This window comes from Balaenoptera acutorostrata, chromosome X (assembly GCF_949987535.1).
Source record: "Balaenoptera acutorostrata chromosome X, mBalAcu1.1, whole genome shotgun sequence".
Taxonomy (NCBI): domain Eukaryota; kingdom Metazoa; phylum Chordata; class Mammalia; order Artiodactyla; family Balaenopteridae; genus Balaenoptera; species Balaenoptera acutorostrata.
In genome coordinates this window covers 1,039,511-1,056,585 of record NC_080085.1, presented here as the reverse complement: position 1 = coordinate 1,056,585, position 17,075 = coordinate 1,039,511, and the positions used below count along the sequence as shown (strand labels likewise).

The 17,075-nt window shown below is 57.6% G+C and overlaps 1 protein-coding gene across 3 annotated transcripts in view; it reads left to right on the top strand.

Moving 5' to 3' along the window:
* The first annotated feature begins 406 nt into the window (after positions 1–406).
* ASMTL (acetylserotonin O-methyltransferase like) overlaps positions 407–17,075 on the top strand; it is a 28,900-nt gene continuing 12,231 nt past the window's right edge. For 2 of the 3 annotated variants that reach the window (XM_057538707.1, XM_057538706.1), the window contains exons 1-9: positions 407–610; positions 2,141–2,272; positions 3,299–3,346; positions 5,443–5,507; positions 6,203–6,264; positions 7,767–7,875; positions 9,742–10,129; positions 12,835–12,997; positions 16,636–16,826. In XM_057538707.1, the coding sequence (XP_057394690.1) occupies positions 518–610; positions 2,141–2,272; positions 3,299–3,346; positions 5,443–5,507; positions 6,203–6,264; positions 7,767–7,875; positions 9,742–10,129; positions 12,835–12,997; positions 16,636–16,826 (1,251 nt within the window). In that variant the 5' untranslated portion in view covers positions 407–517. The remainder of the gene's footprint in view (positions 611–2,140; positions 2,273–3,298; positions 3,347–5,442; positions 5,508–6,202; positions 6,265–7,766; positions 7,876–9,741; positions 10,130–12,834; positions 12,998–16,635; positions 16,827–17,075) is intronic. The other variant, XM_057538708.1, reaches the window with a different exon arrangement.

The window sequence follows — 17,075 nt, the reverse complement described above, 5'->3', positions numbered from 1 at the left end:
CGACCCCCATCTCCGCCCCCCACCGCGCCCCGGGGACCCCTCATCTCCGTCCCCCACGGCACCTGCGGGGACGCCTCCACCGATTCACACGGACACTCCTTTTTTTTTCCCCATCGCCCGCTCAGTGCTCCCAAGGTGCCCCTTGGTCTCCGGGTTCTGGGGACCCGCAGACCGCCCTCGCCCCAGGCCCCCAGCCCGCGCCCAGCTCGCGTCGCCGGCTGCCGGTTGGGGGCGGGGCGAGCGTGGGGGCGGGGCTTCGTGGGTGGGACGGGGCTTCGCTCGGGCCGGCACGGAAGCGGTCCGGAGCCGCTTCCTCCGAGGGGGGGCGGGCCCTGGGCGGGGCTTCATGGGGGGGGGTGAGGCCCGGGCGGAGCTCCAGCGGAAGGGGCGGGGCTTGGCTGGGGCGGAGCCGGGGCGGAGCCTGGGCCGCGGCGGCAGGCGCGCGTCGCTGGGCGCGCGGCCTGGGGCGTGCGGATCCAGGCGCGGAGTGGAGCTTGGGTCGGGTCGCGGCGGCACCATGGTGCTGTGTCCGGTGATCGGGAAGCTGCAGCACAAGCACGTGGTGCTGGCCAGCGCCTCCCCGCGCCGCCAGGAGATCCTCAGCAACGCGGTGAGCGGCCTGGGCCCGGCCTGGGCCCGGGTCTGCAGGGCCGGGGTCTGGGGCGGGCCTAGTGATCCGGGCCTAGTGACCAGGGGCCTGGTGACCCGGGGGCTAGTGACCGGGACTTAGCTGGGGGCGGGGTGGTGTCTGCAGGGCCGGGGCCTAGTAACTGGGAGTGTCCAGTGATGGGGGGGAGCAGGGTCTGGTGGCTGAAGACGAGTGACCGAGGGGCCTAGTGACCTGGCCTTAGTGGGGGGCGGGGGCACGGGGGGCGGTTGGTCTGCAGGGCCGGGGCCTAGCGACTTGGGGGGCCTAGCGGGGGGGGTGCAGGCCGGGGCTTCATGATGGGGCCTAATGACAGGGTCTGCAGGGCCAGGGCCTAGTTACTGGGGGTCTGGGGGTCTCTGCAAGGCTGCGGCCTTGAGGTAACCAGAGGGAGGACCCTAGTGACCGTGGTCCAGGCCTGTGGGCCGGCCAGCGTCTTCCAGCCAGGGCCTGGTGACCTGGTGCCCTGCCGGCCGGGGTCTGTGGGGCTTCAGGCCGAGGCCAGGTCTGTGGGCCTGAGCCGAGTCTGTCCAGGAGCCGGGAGCGAGGGAGGGAGGACGGGAGCGGACAGAGGCCCCGGCGGAGGCTTGGTCTTGATGGGGAGGCCCTGCCTGGGTGGGGGGAGTGGGCTGGGGTAGGGGTAGGTGCCGAGTAAGGGGTGCTGCCTGTACCTCCAGGGGGAGGACGGGCGGGTGCTGTGCTGTGTGGCGTGGGAGGGGAGGGGGGAGGGGAGTGGACGAGGCCCTGGCTGGACGTGGTCGGGGAGAGGAGCGGTGGGTGCAGAGTGAGGGGTGCTGTCCGTACCTCCAGCGGGACGGCTGGGTGGTACAGAGCCGAGGGGGGCTCACAGTGTGGTCCAGGGGGACCTGGGGGTGCGGGAGATCGTGATGGAGGGGAGAGCTGGGGAGAGCGCTGGGATGCAGGGAAGGTAAGAGCCAGCTGGGTGCTCCGCGGGGTTCCCCGTGGGGATGGGAGTTTTACCCTCTGTGGGCAAGACCCGCAGTCCTGTCCCCATCTCACTCTGGATGTCGCTGTGTCCGTGACCTGCCTTCCACAGGGGCTGCCTGGTCACACGTGTTAGGGGACCAAGTTAAAGCAGCCATATTTGCCCTCGCGCAGCCCCAGTTAGTGGCATTTTTGTGGCATTTCCTGCAGGCGGTGTCATTTCAGTAGTTTGACCCCTGTGGAGGCGAAGCCTTTGGGACTCTGGGAGCCCTTTGACCCCTCGGGGCTGCAGGCCCCAGCATCCCAATCAATACAGCCCTGCTGGCCTCTGCGTGTGCAGAGGTCTTCCCCCCAGCGCCCCCGGGTCCTCTGCAAGTCCCGCACCCCTGCGGCCGGGGCTTGGCGCTCGGTCAGCATCCAGTGCCTAGACCACATAGTCAGGGAAGGTGGGCTGCGTGGGGAAAGGCCAGTTCCTGCAGGTCCTGCACATCCGTCAGCATCCTCGGGTTCCTCCCATAAACCCCCCTGCCCCCTTCTGTCCCGTTTCAGGGCCTCAGGTTCGAGGTGGTCCCTTCCAGGTTCAAGGAGAAGCTGCATAAGGCCTCATTCGCCACCCCGTACGCATACGCCGTGGAAACGGCCAAGCAGAAGGCCCTGGAGGTGGCCGGCAGGATGCACCAGGCGAGGGCTTCTGCTTCTGCTGCTTCTGGGTCTCCTGCTAGGAGGGCATCTTCAGGTTTTAAACATACGTGTTATAAATAAGTGCCACTTACAGCGTGCAGTTAGTCTGGCGTCTCCATGGCTGAGGGTCCTTGTGTTGTACACTGCTGTAATTCATGTGATAGTATCATTTACAGAACGTAGCTTGTCTCTTACTTTGCTAGGATGTAACGTACTATCACAATTCATATCATAGTATCATTTACGATAAAGAATTGATCTACCTGATCTATTACTAGGTGTTACCATGTCATATGCTATTGTAACTAATATAATAGCATTGTTTATGATATAGAATTAATGTAGCTTGTCTATTACTGTTACTATATAATATACTATGGTATTTCACATAACAACATCATTTATGATATAGAAACAATATAGCCTCCACATTACTGTGAGTGTTACTATATAATATATAATTGCAATTAACATAACAGTATGACTTACGATATAGAATTAACGTACCTTATTTGTTACTAGGTCTTATTATATAATATATTCTTGTAATTAATGTAACGGTATCATTTATGATATGGAATTAAAGTAGCTTATCTATTGTTGTGTTACTATATAATATGCTAATTAATATAATAGTGTCATTTATGATATAGAATTAAAGTAGCTTACCTGTTACTATGTGTTATAATAATACCTAATTGCAGTTAACATACATGACCCATGTATTCACGTTAATGCTGTAAGAAGTATTGGTATAAACACATGAACATTGCTGGACCGATTTCCGGCCGTGGAAAGGTTAGAATTTAAGTGCAGCCAGAGCGGAAGGTTGTGTGCAGGTTTCCGACGAGTGTCTTGGGGTCACGTGTCCCTCGCTTGGTGTGTCGAGGACACTGGAATCTTGCTTTCCAAAGTGAGGCTGGATTCGCAAGTAAGCAGCGATGCTGTGTCATGTGCATCATGGCGTGAAAACGTGGAAGACACGCAGAGTCGGCCTTTCTAAAGCTGAGTCTGGATTTCTTGCAGAAGGACCTGCGGGCCCCTGACGTTGTCATCGGAGCGGACACCATCGTGGTGAGTCTGCTTTCCGGCTGTCCGTGTGGCAGGCATGAACTTGGTAACCGAAATCAAGGCCTCGGCAAGGCTGGTTCTTTCTGGGAGACCTAAGGGAGAATCCGTCCCAGGCCTCTCTCTCCCTCTCCCCCGCCCCCTCTCTCTCCCTCTCCCCCTCTCTCTCTCTCTCTCTCTCTCTCTCTCTCTCTCTCTCTCTCTCTCTCCCGGCTTCTGGTGGGTTGCCTGAAATCCCGGGCATCCCTGGGCTTGTGGCCGCATCCCTTCCATCTCTGCCTCCGTCTTCACATGCCTTCTCCTCTGTGTCCCAGGTTCCTTCTTCTTGTAAGGACACCAGTCATCATGGATTAGGGCCCACCTACTGCAGTACGACCTCATCTTAAATTTTCTTACATCTGTAAAGATCCTATTACCAAATAATGTCCTGTTCACAGGGCCGGGCATCAGGACCTCGGCATATGTTTTGGAGGGAAACGGTTCTCGCCAAGATAGGGGTTTTGACCACTGAGGGTTGGACTTTTTGGTGGGAGGTCACAGTGATCGGTACGGCAGCTCTGCCATGCTGGTGACAGCCCTCTGTCTCAGACCCTCGCTGGCCTGATGGCAGGCATCTCCCAGGGATGCTGGGCCTCATTGCTAGGGTACCATCATGGTCTCCAGGCGAGGGACCACCTGTTTGAAAGAGTCTGGAGTTACTGTGTAGAACAGGGAACTATATTCAATACCTTGTAATAACCTGTAATGGAAAAGGATCTGAAATATATATATATACATACATATATATACATATATATATATATGTATATACATAACTGAACCACTTTACTGTATACCTGAAACTAACACAATATTGTAAATCAACTGTACCTCAATTAAAAGAAATAAAAAAAGAGTCCAGGGTTGGAAAATACCAGATGGGGTGATCCCAGGGTCTGCCTTGCCCTCACATGGCATTTGTTTCTGTGCAGCCCAGGTGGATGGGACCTACCTGTGTGCAGGTGAGAATCAGACATCGTTTCTGGTTCATGGTTAAGGCTACATGGAAGTAAAAAAGTGAACGGTACAGGTTCTTCAAAATGTTAATCGAAGAATTACTGTATGATCCAGCAGTTGTGTTATGGGCTGAACTGTGTCCCGCAGCCCAATTCCTATGTTGAAGTCCTAGTGCCCAGGACCTCAGAATATGACTGTATCTGGAGATGGGGTCTTTAAAGAGGGGACGAAGGTACAATGAGGTCACTAGGGTAGGTCCTGATCCCATAGGACTGGTGTCCTTATAAGAAGAGGAGATCAGGACCCAGACACACACAGAGGGACGACCCTGTGAGGACACAGGGAGGAGAGGCCGTCTATACCCCCAGGAGAGAGGCCTGGAGAGGAACCAGCCCTGCTGACACCTGGATCTCAGATTCCAGCCTCCAGAACTGGGAGAGATAATGTCTGCTGTTTAAGCTGCCCCGTCTGTACTGCTCTCGGGCAGCCCCAGCTAAGACATCTACTGTTAGGTATATGCCCCAAAGAATTGAAAATAGGTGTTCAAACAAAAATTTGTACGTGAATGTTCATAGCGTTATTCGCAACAGCCAAAAGGTGTGAACAACCCAGATATCCCCCCTTTGATGGGCGGATGGGATCCACCCACACAGTGGAATATGACTCAGCCATGAAAAGGAGTGAAGCCCTGACACAGGCTACCGCGTGGACGGACCTTGAACACAGGATGCTCAGTGAGAGAAGCCAGACGCAGAAGGACACACAGTGTGTGATTCCATTTGCAGGGAATGTCCAGAACAGGCTAAGTCCACAGAGACGGAGAGTGGGTTAGGGGTGTCAGGGGCTGGGGAGGGAGATGGGGAGTGACAGCTCATGGGGATAGAGTGTTCCAGATGATGCAGAAGTTCTGGAACTCAGCAGCGGTCCTCGCCCAACCCTGGAAATGTACCACACAGTTTAGTTCAAAATGGTGAAATTCATGTTATACAAGTCTCTCCTGCTTTAAAAAAAAAAAAAAAAAAGTGAATCTAAAAAGCGGACAGTGCAGCTTGCGCAGACCAGCTCAGGGAGCGGAAAACGACGCTTCCCTCCCGTTTCTCTTGCAGGCGGTGGGAGCCACGATCCTGGAGAAGCCTGTGGACAAGCAGGACGCCTACCGCATGCTGTCAAGGTGGGCGGGTCTTGGCCGTCCTCCGGGGAAATAGTCCTGCGTCCGACAGAGCCTGGGCCCGTCCGACAGAGCCTGGGCCCGGTGGAGGGGCCGCGCTTCCTCGGGGTGGGGTGGGGGTGTGGGTGTCCGGGCATCACCTCCCCCATCTCCCACCGGCAGCCCCTCCTGGTTCAGGGCAGAGGATGGGCCGGTGCCCTTGAACCTACGCCGTGTTGGCCTCACCCTCATGGGTTCACCCGGGAGCCTCCGTGTCTGCCCCTCCCCATCTTCCTCATCCCGACTCCACCTGACTTGTCTGCCCAGGAGCCCAGTGATCCTGAGCTCCCGCGATGGGGAGCAGGCCCTGGCCCTCTCAGCATCCCGGGGGAGGGGGGGGGCCACACCATCGCCCATCTTCAGGGCCTCTTCCTGGCTCAGCCACCCTGCGTGTCCGCGCCCAGGAGAGCAAAGGGACCCGAGAGAGAGGCGGCTGAGAGCTGCCAGGACCCGGGTCCTCCCGGCACGGCCAGCGACGCCTGTCGGGGCCCGGGTGCTCCAGCCTCGCCTCCTGTGAGACGCCCCGGCCGTCCCCCAACCCCCGCTCCGAGAGCACCGAGCACACTCTCGCCTGGACCTGCGCTGCCCGGTGGTGGCAGGGGTGGCGCTGTCTCGGACACCCCACACGGTCGCCCGCTGGGCCCCGTCGTGTCTTGCAGGCTGAACGGGAAGGAGCACAGTGTGTTCACGGGCGTGGCCATCGTCCACTGCTGTAGCAAAGGTACCGCGGCCACCTCCATCCCCCGCCACCCTGGGAGTCGGGCGTTGTGAGAGGAGCCGGGGGTCCGCGGGGACCTGGGTCCGCGGGGGCGGCTCTGTCTTTGCTCCACGTGACCCTGCCTTCCCGTCCTGCCTGGGAAAGTCGGGGTCCCACGTGGGAATCCTGGGGTTCACCCTGAGCGCCCGATGGAGACCGTGGGGGGGGGGGCGCGGGCCGTCATAAAAGCCCATCCAACGCGACTGGCCCAGATGCTTTCTTTGAGGTTTTTGGTCTGGAAGGTGGAGGAGTTTGGCCCCTGTTGGCGAGGGTTTTCTCTGTGAGTGTGTGTGTGTGTGTGTGTGTGTGTGTGTGTGTGTGTGTGTCTCTTTTGGCTGAGCCGTGTGGCTTGTGGGATCTTAGTTCCCCGACCAGGGATCAAACCCGCACCCCCTGCAGTGGAAGCACAGAGTCCTAACCACTGGACCGCCAGGGAAGTCCCAAAAGGCTTTTTTTTTTTTAAATGCACAATTTTTAAAGCTGCTTAAAAGAGATTTTAGGTCCAGGAAGGACCCTGAGGCTGAGTTTGAGCTCTTGGGCTCCCCGAGCACATCCCGCAGATGGGTGACCGCGCGTCTGTCTGCTAATTAGCGATTGGGTTACTCTTACCCTCTTGGTCCGTCCTGGACTTTAACCTGTGCTCTTTGGGGAGGAAGCACTTGCTGGACAGTGCGGTTCCTTTACCTGGGGCTTGAGACCACAGGCATCCATCCTCCCCCATCCTGGGGACCACATGTCTGAGGTCAAGGTGACCCTGGGCTGAGCTCCCTCCAGAGGCTGCAGGGGAGGGTCCTTCCCACCTCTTCCAGCTTCTGGGGGCTCCAGGCATCCCTGGGCTCATGGTCACATCCCTCCCGTCTCTGCCTCTGTTTTCCCGGGGCTTCTCCTCTGTGTCTGTGTCTCTCCTCTTCTGTGTCTTAGAAGGACCCTGTCATTGGATGTAGGGCCACCCTCCTCCAGGAGGACCTCATCTCAGACCCTTCACTGCATCACATCTGCAGAGACCCTGTTTCCTAATAAGGTCCGGTTCTGAGGTTTTCAGAGGATGTGACGTTTGGGGGGCCCCATTCACGCCAGGACGGCTGGTGTGGAGAGCCCTCACGATTGGCCGCCGTGTATAGCCACCGTACTGTGTGCCTGGGGCATTTCCAGCCCCACAGCCGAAAGCCTCGTGTAGACTGCAGCATTACCCTGTGGTAACTCTACTCCACAAATTAGCACAGAAACCAGAGGCCCGTCTCATCCGGCTCTGCAGGCTGCAGCTTTTTCTCCTGCTTGCCAATTCTGTTGCCCTCTTTTCTGTTTTATTCTTTCTCTCTTCCCTTGTCTGAAAGGAACCGTTAACGACCGTGTGTGAATTCCACGCAAAGCTCAGGCCAACTCCCCCCAGAGGCAGCGGCTAGAACCTGGGGACGCGGGGGCCTGGCGCTGGCCCCGTACCCTCACTGCGGGGTCCTTCCTTGCAGACGGCCGGCTGGACACGGAGGTCTCGGAGTTCTACGAGGAGACCACGGTGACGTTCTCGGAGCTGTCGGAGGAGCTGCTGTGGGAGTACATCAACAGCGGGGAGCCCATGTGAGTCTCTGTTGGGAGCTGCGGTGCCGAGTCCCCGCTGTGGGCGGCGGACGCACCGGGCGCGGGGCTCCGCCTGTGTTGGGGGCCGGTGCTCCTGACGAGCCCGGTGCCCCGGTGCCTGGAAGGTGCTGGAAGGATGCCTTCCTAGGGGTGCCCGTCCCGTGGGTGCTCCTGCAGCGCAGCCGGCCCCCCCAGGGCGCCACGCCGGTGGGGCAGCTGGGGCTGGCCCCTGGAGGGCAGAGGTCACCGTGACCCCAGCGTCACGCTGACCGCCCCAAAGCGCGCCGGGTCCGGGCTGCAATCTCGTCAAGGTCTCGGAGGCTCAGCTTGTGCTCCAGCCTCGCTGGCTGCGCTCCCCAGGCCCGCCGGGGGTCTGACGCTGCCTCGGGGACCAGCCTCCCCATGTGTCTTCTCGCGAGGGGCCGGGCACCGACAGCCGCGGGGCAGTGAGCGCAGACGCCCTGGGCTCCTGAGACCGAGGGTCCGAGCACGTGTTCTGCTGGTTAAAGCCCGTCTCAGGCCTGTTCACGGTAAAGGCCGGGGAGGAGAGTCTCCCTGGGGTATTGGTCTCGTGGAAGCAGTCACAGGTCTGTTCACGGTAAAGGCCGGGGAGGAGAGTCTCCCTGGGGTATTGGTCTCGTGGAAGAGGTCACAGCAAAGGGACTCCCCGGCTGGCTTGTCCTGCTGGCGGGCGTGGGAGCCCCCGTTGCAGGGTAGTAAGGGGTGTGCTGCGCGCCCGGCCCGGTTCTCACCATCTTCTGTGATGATGAGTTCTCACAGGAGCCTCAGGTCTGCTTGGGGTCCTAACAAAGCCCCACAGGCAGGGAGCTTGTACACAAGAGACATGTATTTCTCACTGTCCTGGAGGCTGGAAGTCTGAGGTCCTGGCGGGGCCAGATTTAGCGTCTAGTGAGGCTGCTTCCTGGCTCCTAGACGGTGACTCCTCGCTGTGTCCTCACGCGGAGGAAGGGGCCAGGGAGCTCCCTGGGGTCTCTTTTCGAAGGACACTAAGCCCATCCACGGGGGCTGCACCCTCATGACCGCGTCGCCTCCCCGAGGCCCCACCTCCCGACGCCGTGGCGTTGTGGGTTAGGGTTCCGCAGGGCGCCGGGCTCTCGGTAGTGCCGGCTGTCGAGGGCGCAGCTGCTGCCTATCGGGCTCTCTCATCAGGACAACACACCAAAACGAGAGGCAGCGTCAGGCCGTTCGCCGCCGCAGCTGCGGCGGGACCAAGAGGCCGAACCGGAGGGCATGCCAGCTCCCCGTCCCCTTTCCCCCAGGAAAGGGCCTGGGCAAGGGTCGGGGGGTGGGCGCAGGTGTGGGGACCATGGGGGTGGGTTCACTGCCGGGGGGGGCCCAGATCACTGCCCCCGTCGCTTTGTGGACCCGCGTCTGGCCTGGAGGGAGAGGCAGGGGACTCAGGGTGGAGGGAGGGGCTTCACGAGCCCCTCTTCCCTCGTAAGGGGGTCTGAGCAGTGGCGCCCGGGGAAGACCTGGGCCGAGGACCCACGTGAATGGACATCCGAGGGACGGGGCTGCAGGTGGCAGGAGAGCACAGCCGGGGGCCTGGGTCCTTGACAGCGACCCCCGTCCCCTCAGAGAGCCTGCTGGCGGCCATGCGCCAGGCCTGGGGAGGGGGGCAGCTCCCTGAGTGTCCGCCAGGTGCCCCTCGTCACGTCCCAGGGGCGGGACCGAGGGGTCACTTGGGATCTGGGCCCGGACGCCCCAGGGCACAGCCACCCGGGTCCGAGGTCGGCGGGTTTCCCTGCAGGGGTCCTGGCTGCAGGTCTGCTGACCCCGGGAAGGTCAACGTCGCTGCCGTCGTCTCCCCCCCCCCCCCCCCCCCCCCGTGGTTTCCCGCCCCAGGGACAAGGCTGGCGGCTACGGGATCCAGGCGCTGGGCGGGATGCTGGTGGAGAACGTGCACGGGGACTTCCTCAACGTCGTGGGCTTCCCCCTGAACCACTTCTGCAAGGAGCTGGCACGCCTGTACTACCCGCCCCGCCCCGAGGGCCTGCGGCGGGTCAAGCACGACTCCATCCCCGCTGTCGACACCTTCGAGAATCTCAGTGACACGGAGGGAGGTGGCTCGGACCCAGGTCCGAGCGCCGAGGGCGGCCGTGGCGGCGAGGAAGCGGACGGAGACCGGTCACAGGCTCCCGGCGCGCTGGACGCAGCCCTTAACGGGGCGGAGAGCCGGCCCCCGTTCCCCACGGGCCTCCTGGAGCTGATGGACGGCTTCAAAGCATCCAAGGTACTTGTGTGATTCATGACCACGCGACCCCAACACAGGGGAGCCTAAAACCGCAGGCATCCATCCTCCCCCATCCCGGGGACCACAGCTCAAGGTATCCCAGGGCCGCGCTCCCTCCAGAGGCTCCGGGGAGGGTCCTTCCCGCCTCTCCCAGCTTCTGGGGGCTCCAGGCGTCCCTGGGCTTGTGGCCGCCTCCCTCCCATCTCTGCCTCTGTCTTCATGTGGCTTCTCTTCTGTGTCTGTGTCTCTCCTCTTCTGTGTCTTAGAAGGACCCTGTCATTGGATGTAGGGCCACCCTCCTCCAGGGGGACCTCATCTTAGACCTTTCAATTCCTCACCTCTGCAGAGACCCCGTTTCCACATAAGGTCTCATTCCCATATTTGGGGGGTCAGGGCATGCACATATCCTTTTGGGGCCACTGTCGAGCCCATAACTGTGGTCTGTGCCTGGAGGGGGCAGGGCGGGGTCTGTGCGGGTGTTTGAAGGTGAGCCCGGCTCACGTGACCCCAGCGAGGGGCCCACACTATGTCCCCGGCCCAGGGAGGTGGGGCTGGAATGCCGGCCGTGCGGCCGCCTCTGGGACCCTGCAGCCCTGCTGGCCAGGTGGCAGGTGGATTGTGGCCCCCAGGACACCAGCTGCCTGCAGGGCAGACCAGGTCAGGGTGTGTGTCCTCGTCGTCCTGTGGCCTCGGGATCCCGGGCAGCCGTCCCAGCCAGAGGGTGTCCTGGGCAGGGGAGGGGGCAGCACTGGGCCAGCTCGATGCTTCCTGGAACCAGCAGGTACCTTTGGCCACAGGCTGCCCTGTGCCCACGCGCAAGGCCGCTGTGCGCAGGTGTTTCAGGGAAGCCCCAGGCCCGGGGCCCGACGGGGAGTGGGCTGGGCAGCGGCCCACCCAGTTGGCCTCCACCATCTCTCTGGCTCTTGTGGACGCACTTGTGCGCCCGCCCGGCTGTGACACATGGCCCGGCCCTCCCCTGCCCCCACCAGACCCTCTCCTGCAGCTCTGGGCTCCTGGGGGTTGGAGCAGGGGGCGGGCTTGCTCGTGCTGGGGCCCTGCAGGGGCAGTCTCAGTGGCTCGTGGAGAGACAGGACACTGGCTGGGGAAGGACTGGGGGCCTGACCTTCCCCCCTCCACCCCGGCCACCCTCCTGTCACCTCCTCCTCAGGAGAGGGGACCTGTGTGCCTAGGACGGAAGGTGGCTATGCTGCGTGTGGGTCAGATTCTGTGATCCGCCTGGAGATGCTGGTGCAGACGCACTGCTGCAGCCCGTCAGGCTGGTACTCGGTGTAGGTGTGCTGTGCTTCCACGGTCTGTCGATCTAGCATCTGTCCATCCATCCGTCTGTCCATTTCATTTGTCTATCATCTATCTCGTCAATCTATATATACTGTCATTACTGTCTATGTACCTATCATCTGTCCATCCGCCCACTGATCTAGGTATAATCTATATCCGTCGTCTGTGTATGTCTATTGTTTACTTATATCTATTGTTATTATCATCTGTCTACCTTCTGTCCATCCATTCATCCATCCGTCTCCCTACCTATCATTTATCCACCAATCTATCAATCATCTATCCATCTATGTATCATCTGTGTCTATATCTATCATCTATCTATACGTATCATTTATCTATATATGTATATCTATCATTATCTATCTTCTCTCTATCCACCATTAATCTAGCTATCATTTACCTATCTATATCTATCTATCATTTGTCTATCCATCCCTCCACTTATCTGTGTATAATTTATATTTGTTATCTCTCTATGTCTGTTATTATCATCTATCTTCTCTCCATTGTTCATCCATCCATTTTCCTATCATTTGTCTGTCTCTATCTCTATTTACCTATTTATCTGTCATGTGTCTATCCACCTGCTTATCTGTCATGTCTGTCTGTATCTGTCGTCTGTGTCTATTATTATTCCTATGCACATATCCACCCATTTATATATCATCTCTATCTATCTCTATACATCATCTGCATGTCTGTTCTTATCACCTGCCTACCTATCCCTCCCTCCACCCATTTACCTATCTGTCACCTGTCTGTATCTGTCACCTATCTACATACCTCACCGTCTGTCCATCCACCCTCGTGTGACACGGGTCTCCTTACAAAGGTCTCCCAATGGCCGACCATGCCGACCAAGCCGGGGTCTGTCGGGGGTCTTGGAGCAAGTGTCACCCACCCCCCGCCCCAGGTCAGTCACGGTAGTTCTGGACGCAGCTCAGGTCGGGCCCTTTCCCAAAGCGCCCCTTTACTTGCCCCTGGAGGTGTCTGTGTTATGAGGTGAGAGCTCCAGGGAGGTTCACAGTGTCACGTGAGGGTGTGTCCTGAGCAGCGTGGAGCGGCCGTGTCCCGCGCAGAGGCCCCGTCTCCACGTGGTCTCGTCCTGAGGTCCTGGGACTTGGGGCGTTGGCGTGGGAACCTTGGGGGGCCCACGCAGCCCCTGGCAGCAGCGCTGTGGTCTTTCTCCGCTGGGACGGTTTCTCTGCTTGGTGTTCGTCGACTTGGTCTTACCTGGAGCGAACCTTGTACACCCTGGAGCTACGACCCACTCTCCTCTGCAGAAGTTTCCCCTGAGCTCGACGTTTTCGACCGTCCTGCCCTCCCTCTTTGGAGCCCCTGGGAATATAGAGCAATTGATAAGTCACGTTGTATGTCCAACTGTAACTGTTCTTCGCGGACAGGTCCTGTTCACGGCTTGCAAGCTCAAACTGTTTGATGTGTTGAAAGACCAAGGCCCCCTGAAGGCCGTGGATGTCGCCCGCAAACTCGACGCCTGCGCGGGCGGGACCGAGCAGCTGCTGGATGTCTGCGTGGCCCTGGGGTTACTGGAGAAGACGCACAGAGGTGAGGGGCTTCCTGGGTGTCTTCCCAGCAGCTTTGCCTGCGAGACCGGGTCACCAAGTGACAGCGGCTTCTGAGCTGAGGCGGGGAGCACAGACCATCATCCATCATCCCTCTGCCCCAGGAATGCCCCAGAGGGTCAGGAGCAGAGGGTGGGTGGAAGGAGGAAACGTGTGTGTGTGTGTGTGTGTGTGTGTGTGTGTGTGTGTGTGTGTGTGTGTGTGTGTGTGTGTGTGTGTGTGTGTGTGTGTGTGTGTGTGTGTGTGGTGTGTGAGGAGACAGACTTCTTTATGGGCTCAGAGGGCCTGTATCAGCCAGGGTTCTCGAGAGAGACAGCCCATAGGGTATGAATGTGTGCACAGCATAAGATATCTGTTTATTCTTACTTATTTGTTTAGATAGGCAGACAGATGAGGTGGATGGATGGACAGATAGATATCGATTGATAATAGAGATGATAGATAGGTACATGGATGGATAGATAGATAGATGATAGATAAACAGATGATACGTGGATGGGTGAATGGACAAATAGGTAATAGATGGGTGGACGGATAAATGACGGATAGATGGATTGTTTGGTTGATAGGTGGGTGCATAGATATGTAGATAGATAAGCAGATAGATGGATGAAGAGGTAGAGGATAGAAAGATAGCTAGGTTGATAGGTGATACATAAATAGAGGACAGGTGGATGGATAAATAAATGGATGGATGGATAGATAATAGGATAAGTAGATGGATAAGATGATGGATGGATGGGTGGGTGGATAAATAGGTAGTAGATAGATTGATAGATCAATAGATATAAATTGATAATAGAGATGATAGATAATAGATGGGTGGATAGATAAATGATAGGTGAATAGATAATAGACGGGTGGATGGATAAATAATAGATGAATAGACAGATGATAAAAAGATAGATAATAGATATGATCGATACATACACAAATGCTAGATGATAAGTAAATAAATAGATACATAGGTGGATACATGAAGATGAAGATAGATGATTAATAGATGAGAGAGATACATGGAGATGATTGATAGGTTATAGATGCATAGGTAGATAGATTGATTGATGGGTGGATACTTAGGTATGTAAATAGGTAAGTAGATGGATGAACAGGTAGCTGATAGAGATAGATAATAGAATAGATATGATGCATGAGTAGATCAATGGTCGATAGACGATAGAAAGATAGATAGTTGATAGAAAATACATGATAGATGGAGGGGTGGATGAGTAGATAATAGATGGGTGGATGGGTAAATGACAGATGAATAGAGAGATGATAAAAAGATCAATGATAGGTAAATAGGTACATGTACACTTGCACAGGTGATAGATAGTAAATGAATAGGTGGATGGTAGATGGGTGAATAGGTGATGTTGAAGATAGAGGGTTACTAGACGAGAGAGATACATGTAGATGACTGATAGGTAATAGATGGGTAGGTAGATACATAGATAGAAAGACAAAACGAAGTAGATGGCAGACGAGGTAAACGGACGGATGAAGGGTGACAGCGTGGGTGTGCTGGGTGCACAGAGCTCTCGAGGGTGTTCTCAGACCATCTGGTCCTTGAGCAGGTGGAGAGAGGCAGGGGCTCAGGAGACCCCAGAGCAGGGGACACAGCGTCGCTTCTGTGGCGAGCAGGGAAGCAGGGTGCTGGCGGAAGCCCCCCAGAGCTGCCCCTCATACGAGAGGCGGACAAGTACATGCTAAAGATTTGGGTCACAGGATGCAGAACTTCCCCCCAGCCAGAGCACCTTAGTAACATTCTCCTCCATTTTTTTTTTTAATAAATTTATTTATTTATGTTTGGCTGCACCGGGTCTTTGTTGCTGCGTGCAGGCTTTCTCTAGTTGCAGCGAGCGGGGGCTACTCTTCATTGTGGTGCGTGGGCTTCCCATCACGGTGGCTTCTCATTGCGGGTCATGGGCTCTAGGCGCGCGGGCTTCAGTAGTTGCGGCACGTGGGCTCAGTAGCTGTGGCTCGCGGGCTGTAGAGCGCAGGCTCAGTAGTTGTGGTGCACGGGCTTAGTTGCTCCGTGGCATGTGGGATCTTCCCGGACCAGGGCTCGAACCCGTGTCCCCTGCATTGGCCGGCAGATTCTTAACCACTACGCCACCAGGGAAGCCCCTCTCCTCAACTGAAAATAATGACCAAACGTGGAGAAAGGGTCTGAGGTCCGGGCTTTCAATTCCTGCTACCTGAGGAGTGTCTTAGAAGTCTTTGAGTGCACCTCAAAGCAACACAACATTGCTCATCAACTATACTCCCATATAAAATAAAAAGTTTTTTAAAAAGGTATATTTATATAATTAAAGATAACAGTCTTTAAAAAAACGTGTGAAGACTTCCCTGGCGGTTCAGTGGTTAAGGCTCCGCGCTTCCACTGCAGGGGGCCTGGGTTCCACCGCTAACTAAGATCCCGCGTGCCGTGCGCTGCCGCCACAAGAAAGAAAGAGAAAAAGAAAATTAAGCAACAATAAAAATTCAGTTTCTAAAACAAAGACAACATGTAAAGTGCCGAATGGGGCTTCCCTGGTGGCGCAGTGGTTGAGAATCTACCTGCTGATGCAGGGGACACGGGTTCGAGCCCTGGTCCGGGAAGATCCCACATGCTGTGGAGCAACTAAGCCCATGCGCCACAACTACTGAGCCTGCACTCTAGAGCCCGCGAGCCACAACTACTGAGCCCACGTGCCACAACTCCTGAAGCCCACGTGCTGCAACTCCTGAAGCCCGTGCGCCTAGAGCCCGTGCTCCGCAACGAGAAGCCACCACAATGAGAAGCCCGCACACCGCAAAAAAGAGCAGCCCCCGCTCGCCGCAACTAGAGAAAGCCCGCGCACAGCAACAAAGACCCAAAACAGCCAAAAATAAATATAATTAATTAATTTAAAAAATAAAGTGCCGAATGGACAGTTAGTTTCAATAAGCTTCTTAAAAGTTCAGAAAAGGAAAACCGTAGGCCCCATGCTGTTCTTTCCATCTGATGACCGGTGTTACGTGGGGCTGTGGAGGTACAGGGGGTCTCAGCCGCCGTCCTCTCTGCCTGCAGCCTCCGATTCTGCAGGTAGGGGTGTCCCGGCAGGGCCCCTGGGGGCCGGGCCGGATGGACAGCCCGCCGGGAAGTGGGAGGAGAGCGGGCCGCCCCATGCCACTCAGGGCTCCGGAGAGGCAGACCCCGCGGGATACGGACGGGCTGGTTGCGAGCAGTTGCTGTCCGTGCCTTTGGGCTCCGGCGCGTCGGAACCCCTCCGGCTGGCCGCTCGGTGCTTGTCTGCTCTCAAGGCCTTCAGCGGATGGGATGAGACCCACCCACGTTACCTAGCGCCGCCTCCTTCACCCAAAGTCCGCTGACTTGCGGGTGCCAAGCATGTGACCAAACCGCGCCCTCTCCCCGACGGGGACGTCTCACTGGGGACTGTAGCCTGGCCAAGTGACCGTCCCGGGGCCTTGGAGGGTCACCTCGAGGAAGAGCAGCATCCTTGCGTCCTTGCCTCTGGGCGTCCGTGCGCTTGGCACTTAGCCGGAGAGACGATGCTTGTGCTGACATCCCCGTGACGCTGGGCGGTGGCTCGCCCCGCGGTCAGCTGAGCCGGCACACGACGCCTGTCCTTTCAGGTTACAGCAACACGGCGGTGACGACCCTGCACCTGGTGTCAGACGCCGAACACTCTCTCCTGGGCCTGGCCGAGTACAATGACGCCCACGTCTGGGGCGTCTTCACGCGCCTGGGCCTGGCCGTGCGGGAGGGGGCGGGCCAGGCCCGCGGGGCTCTGGGGGTGACGGAGGAGGAGGAGCACCTGTCCCAGGTACTGTAAGCCCGTGTTCCTCTCACGTCCCGTCGGTGCTGCTGAGGGACCAGTGGGCACGGAAACATCTCAGATTCGGGAAGGTCGGAATCGGTTGGGAATCCCAGCGGGAGGCTGCAGATGGGGAACGGTGGGGACGCCGTGGTGGGGAGGGTGCGGCTGGCTGCTCACAGCTCCTGAAAGGAGGGTTTTTCTAGGAAGGGGCTGCCTTGAATCAAGGCACCGTGTTTCCTACGTGGAGTTGAATTG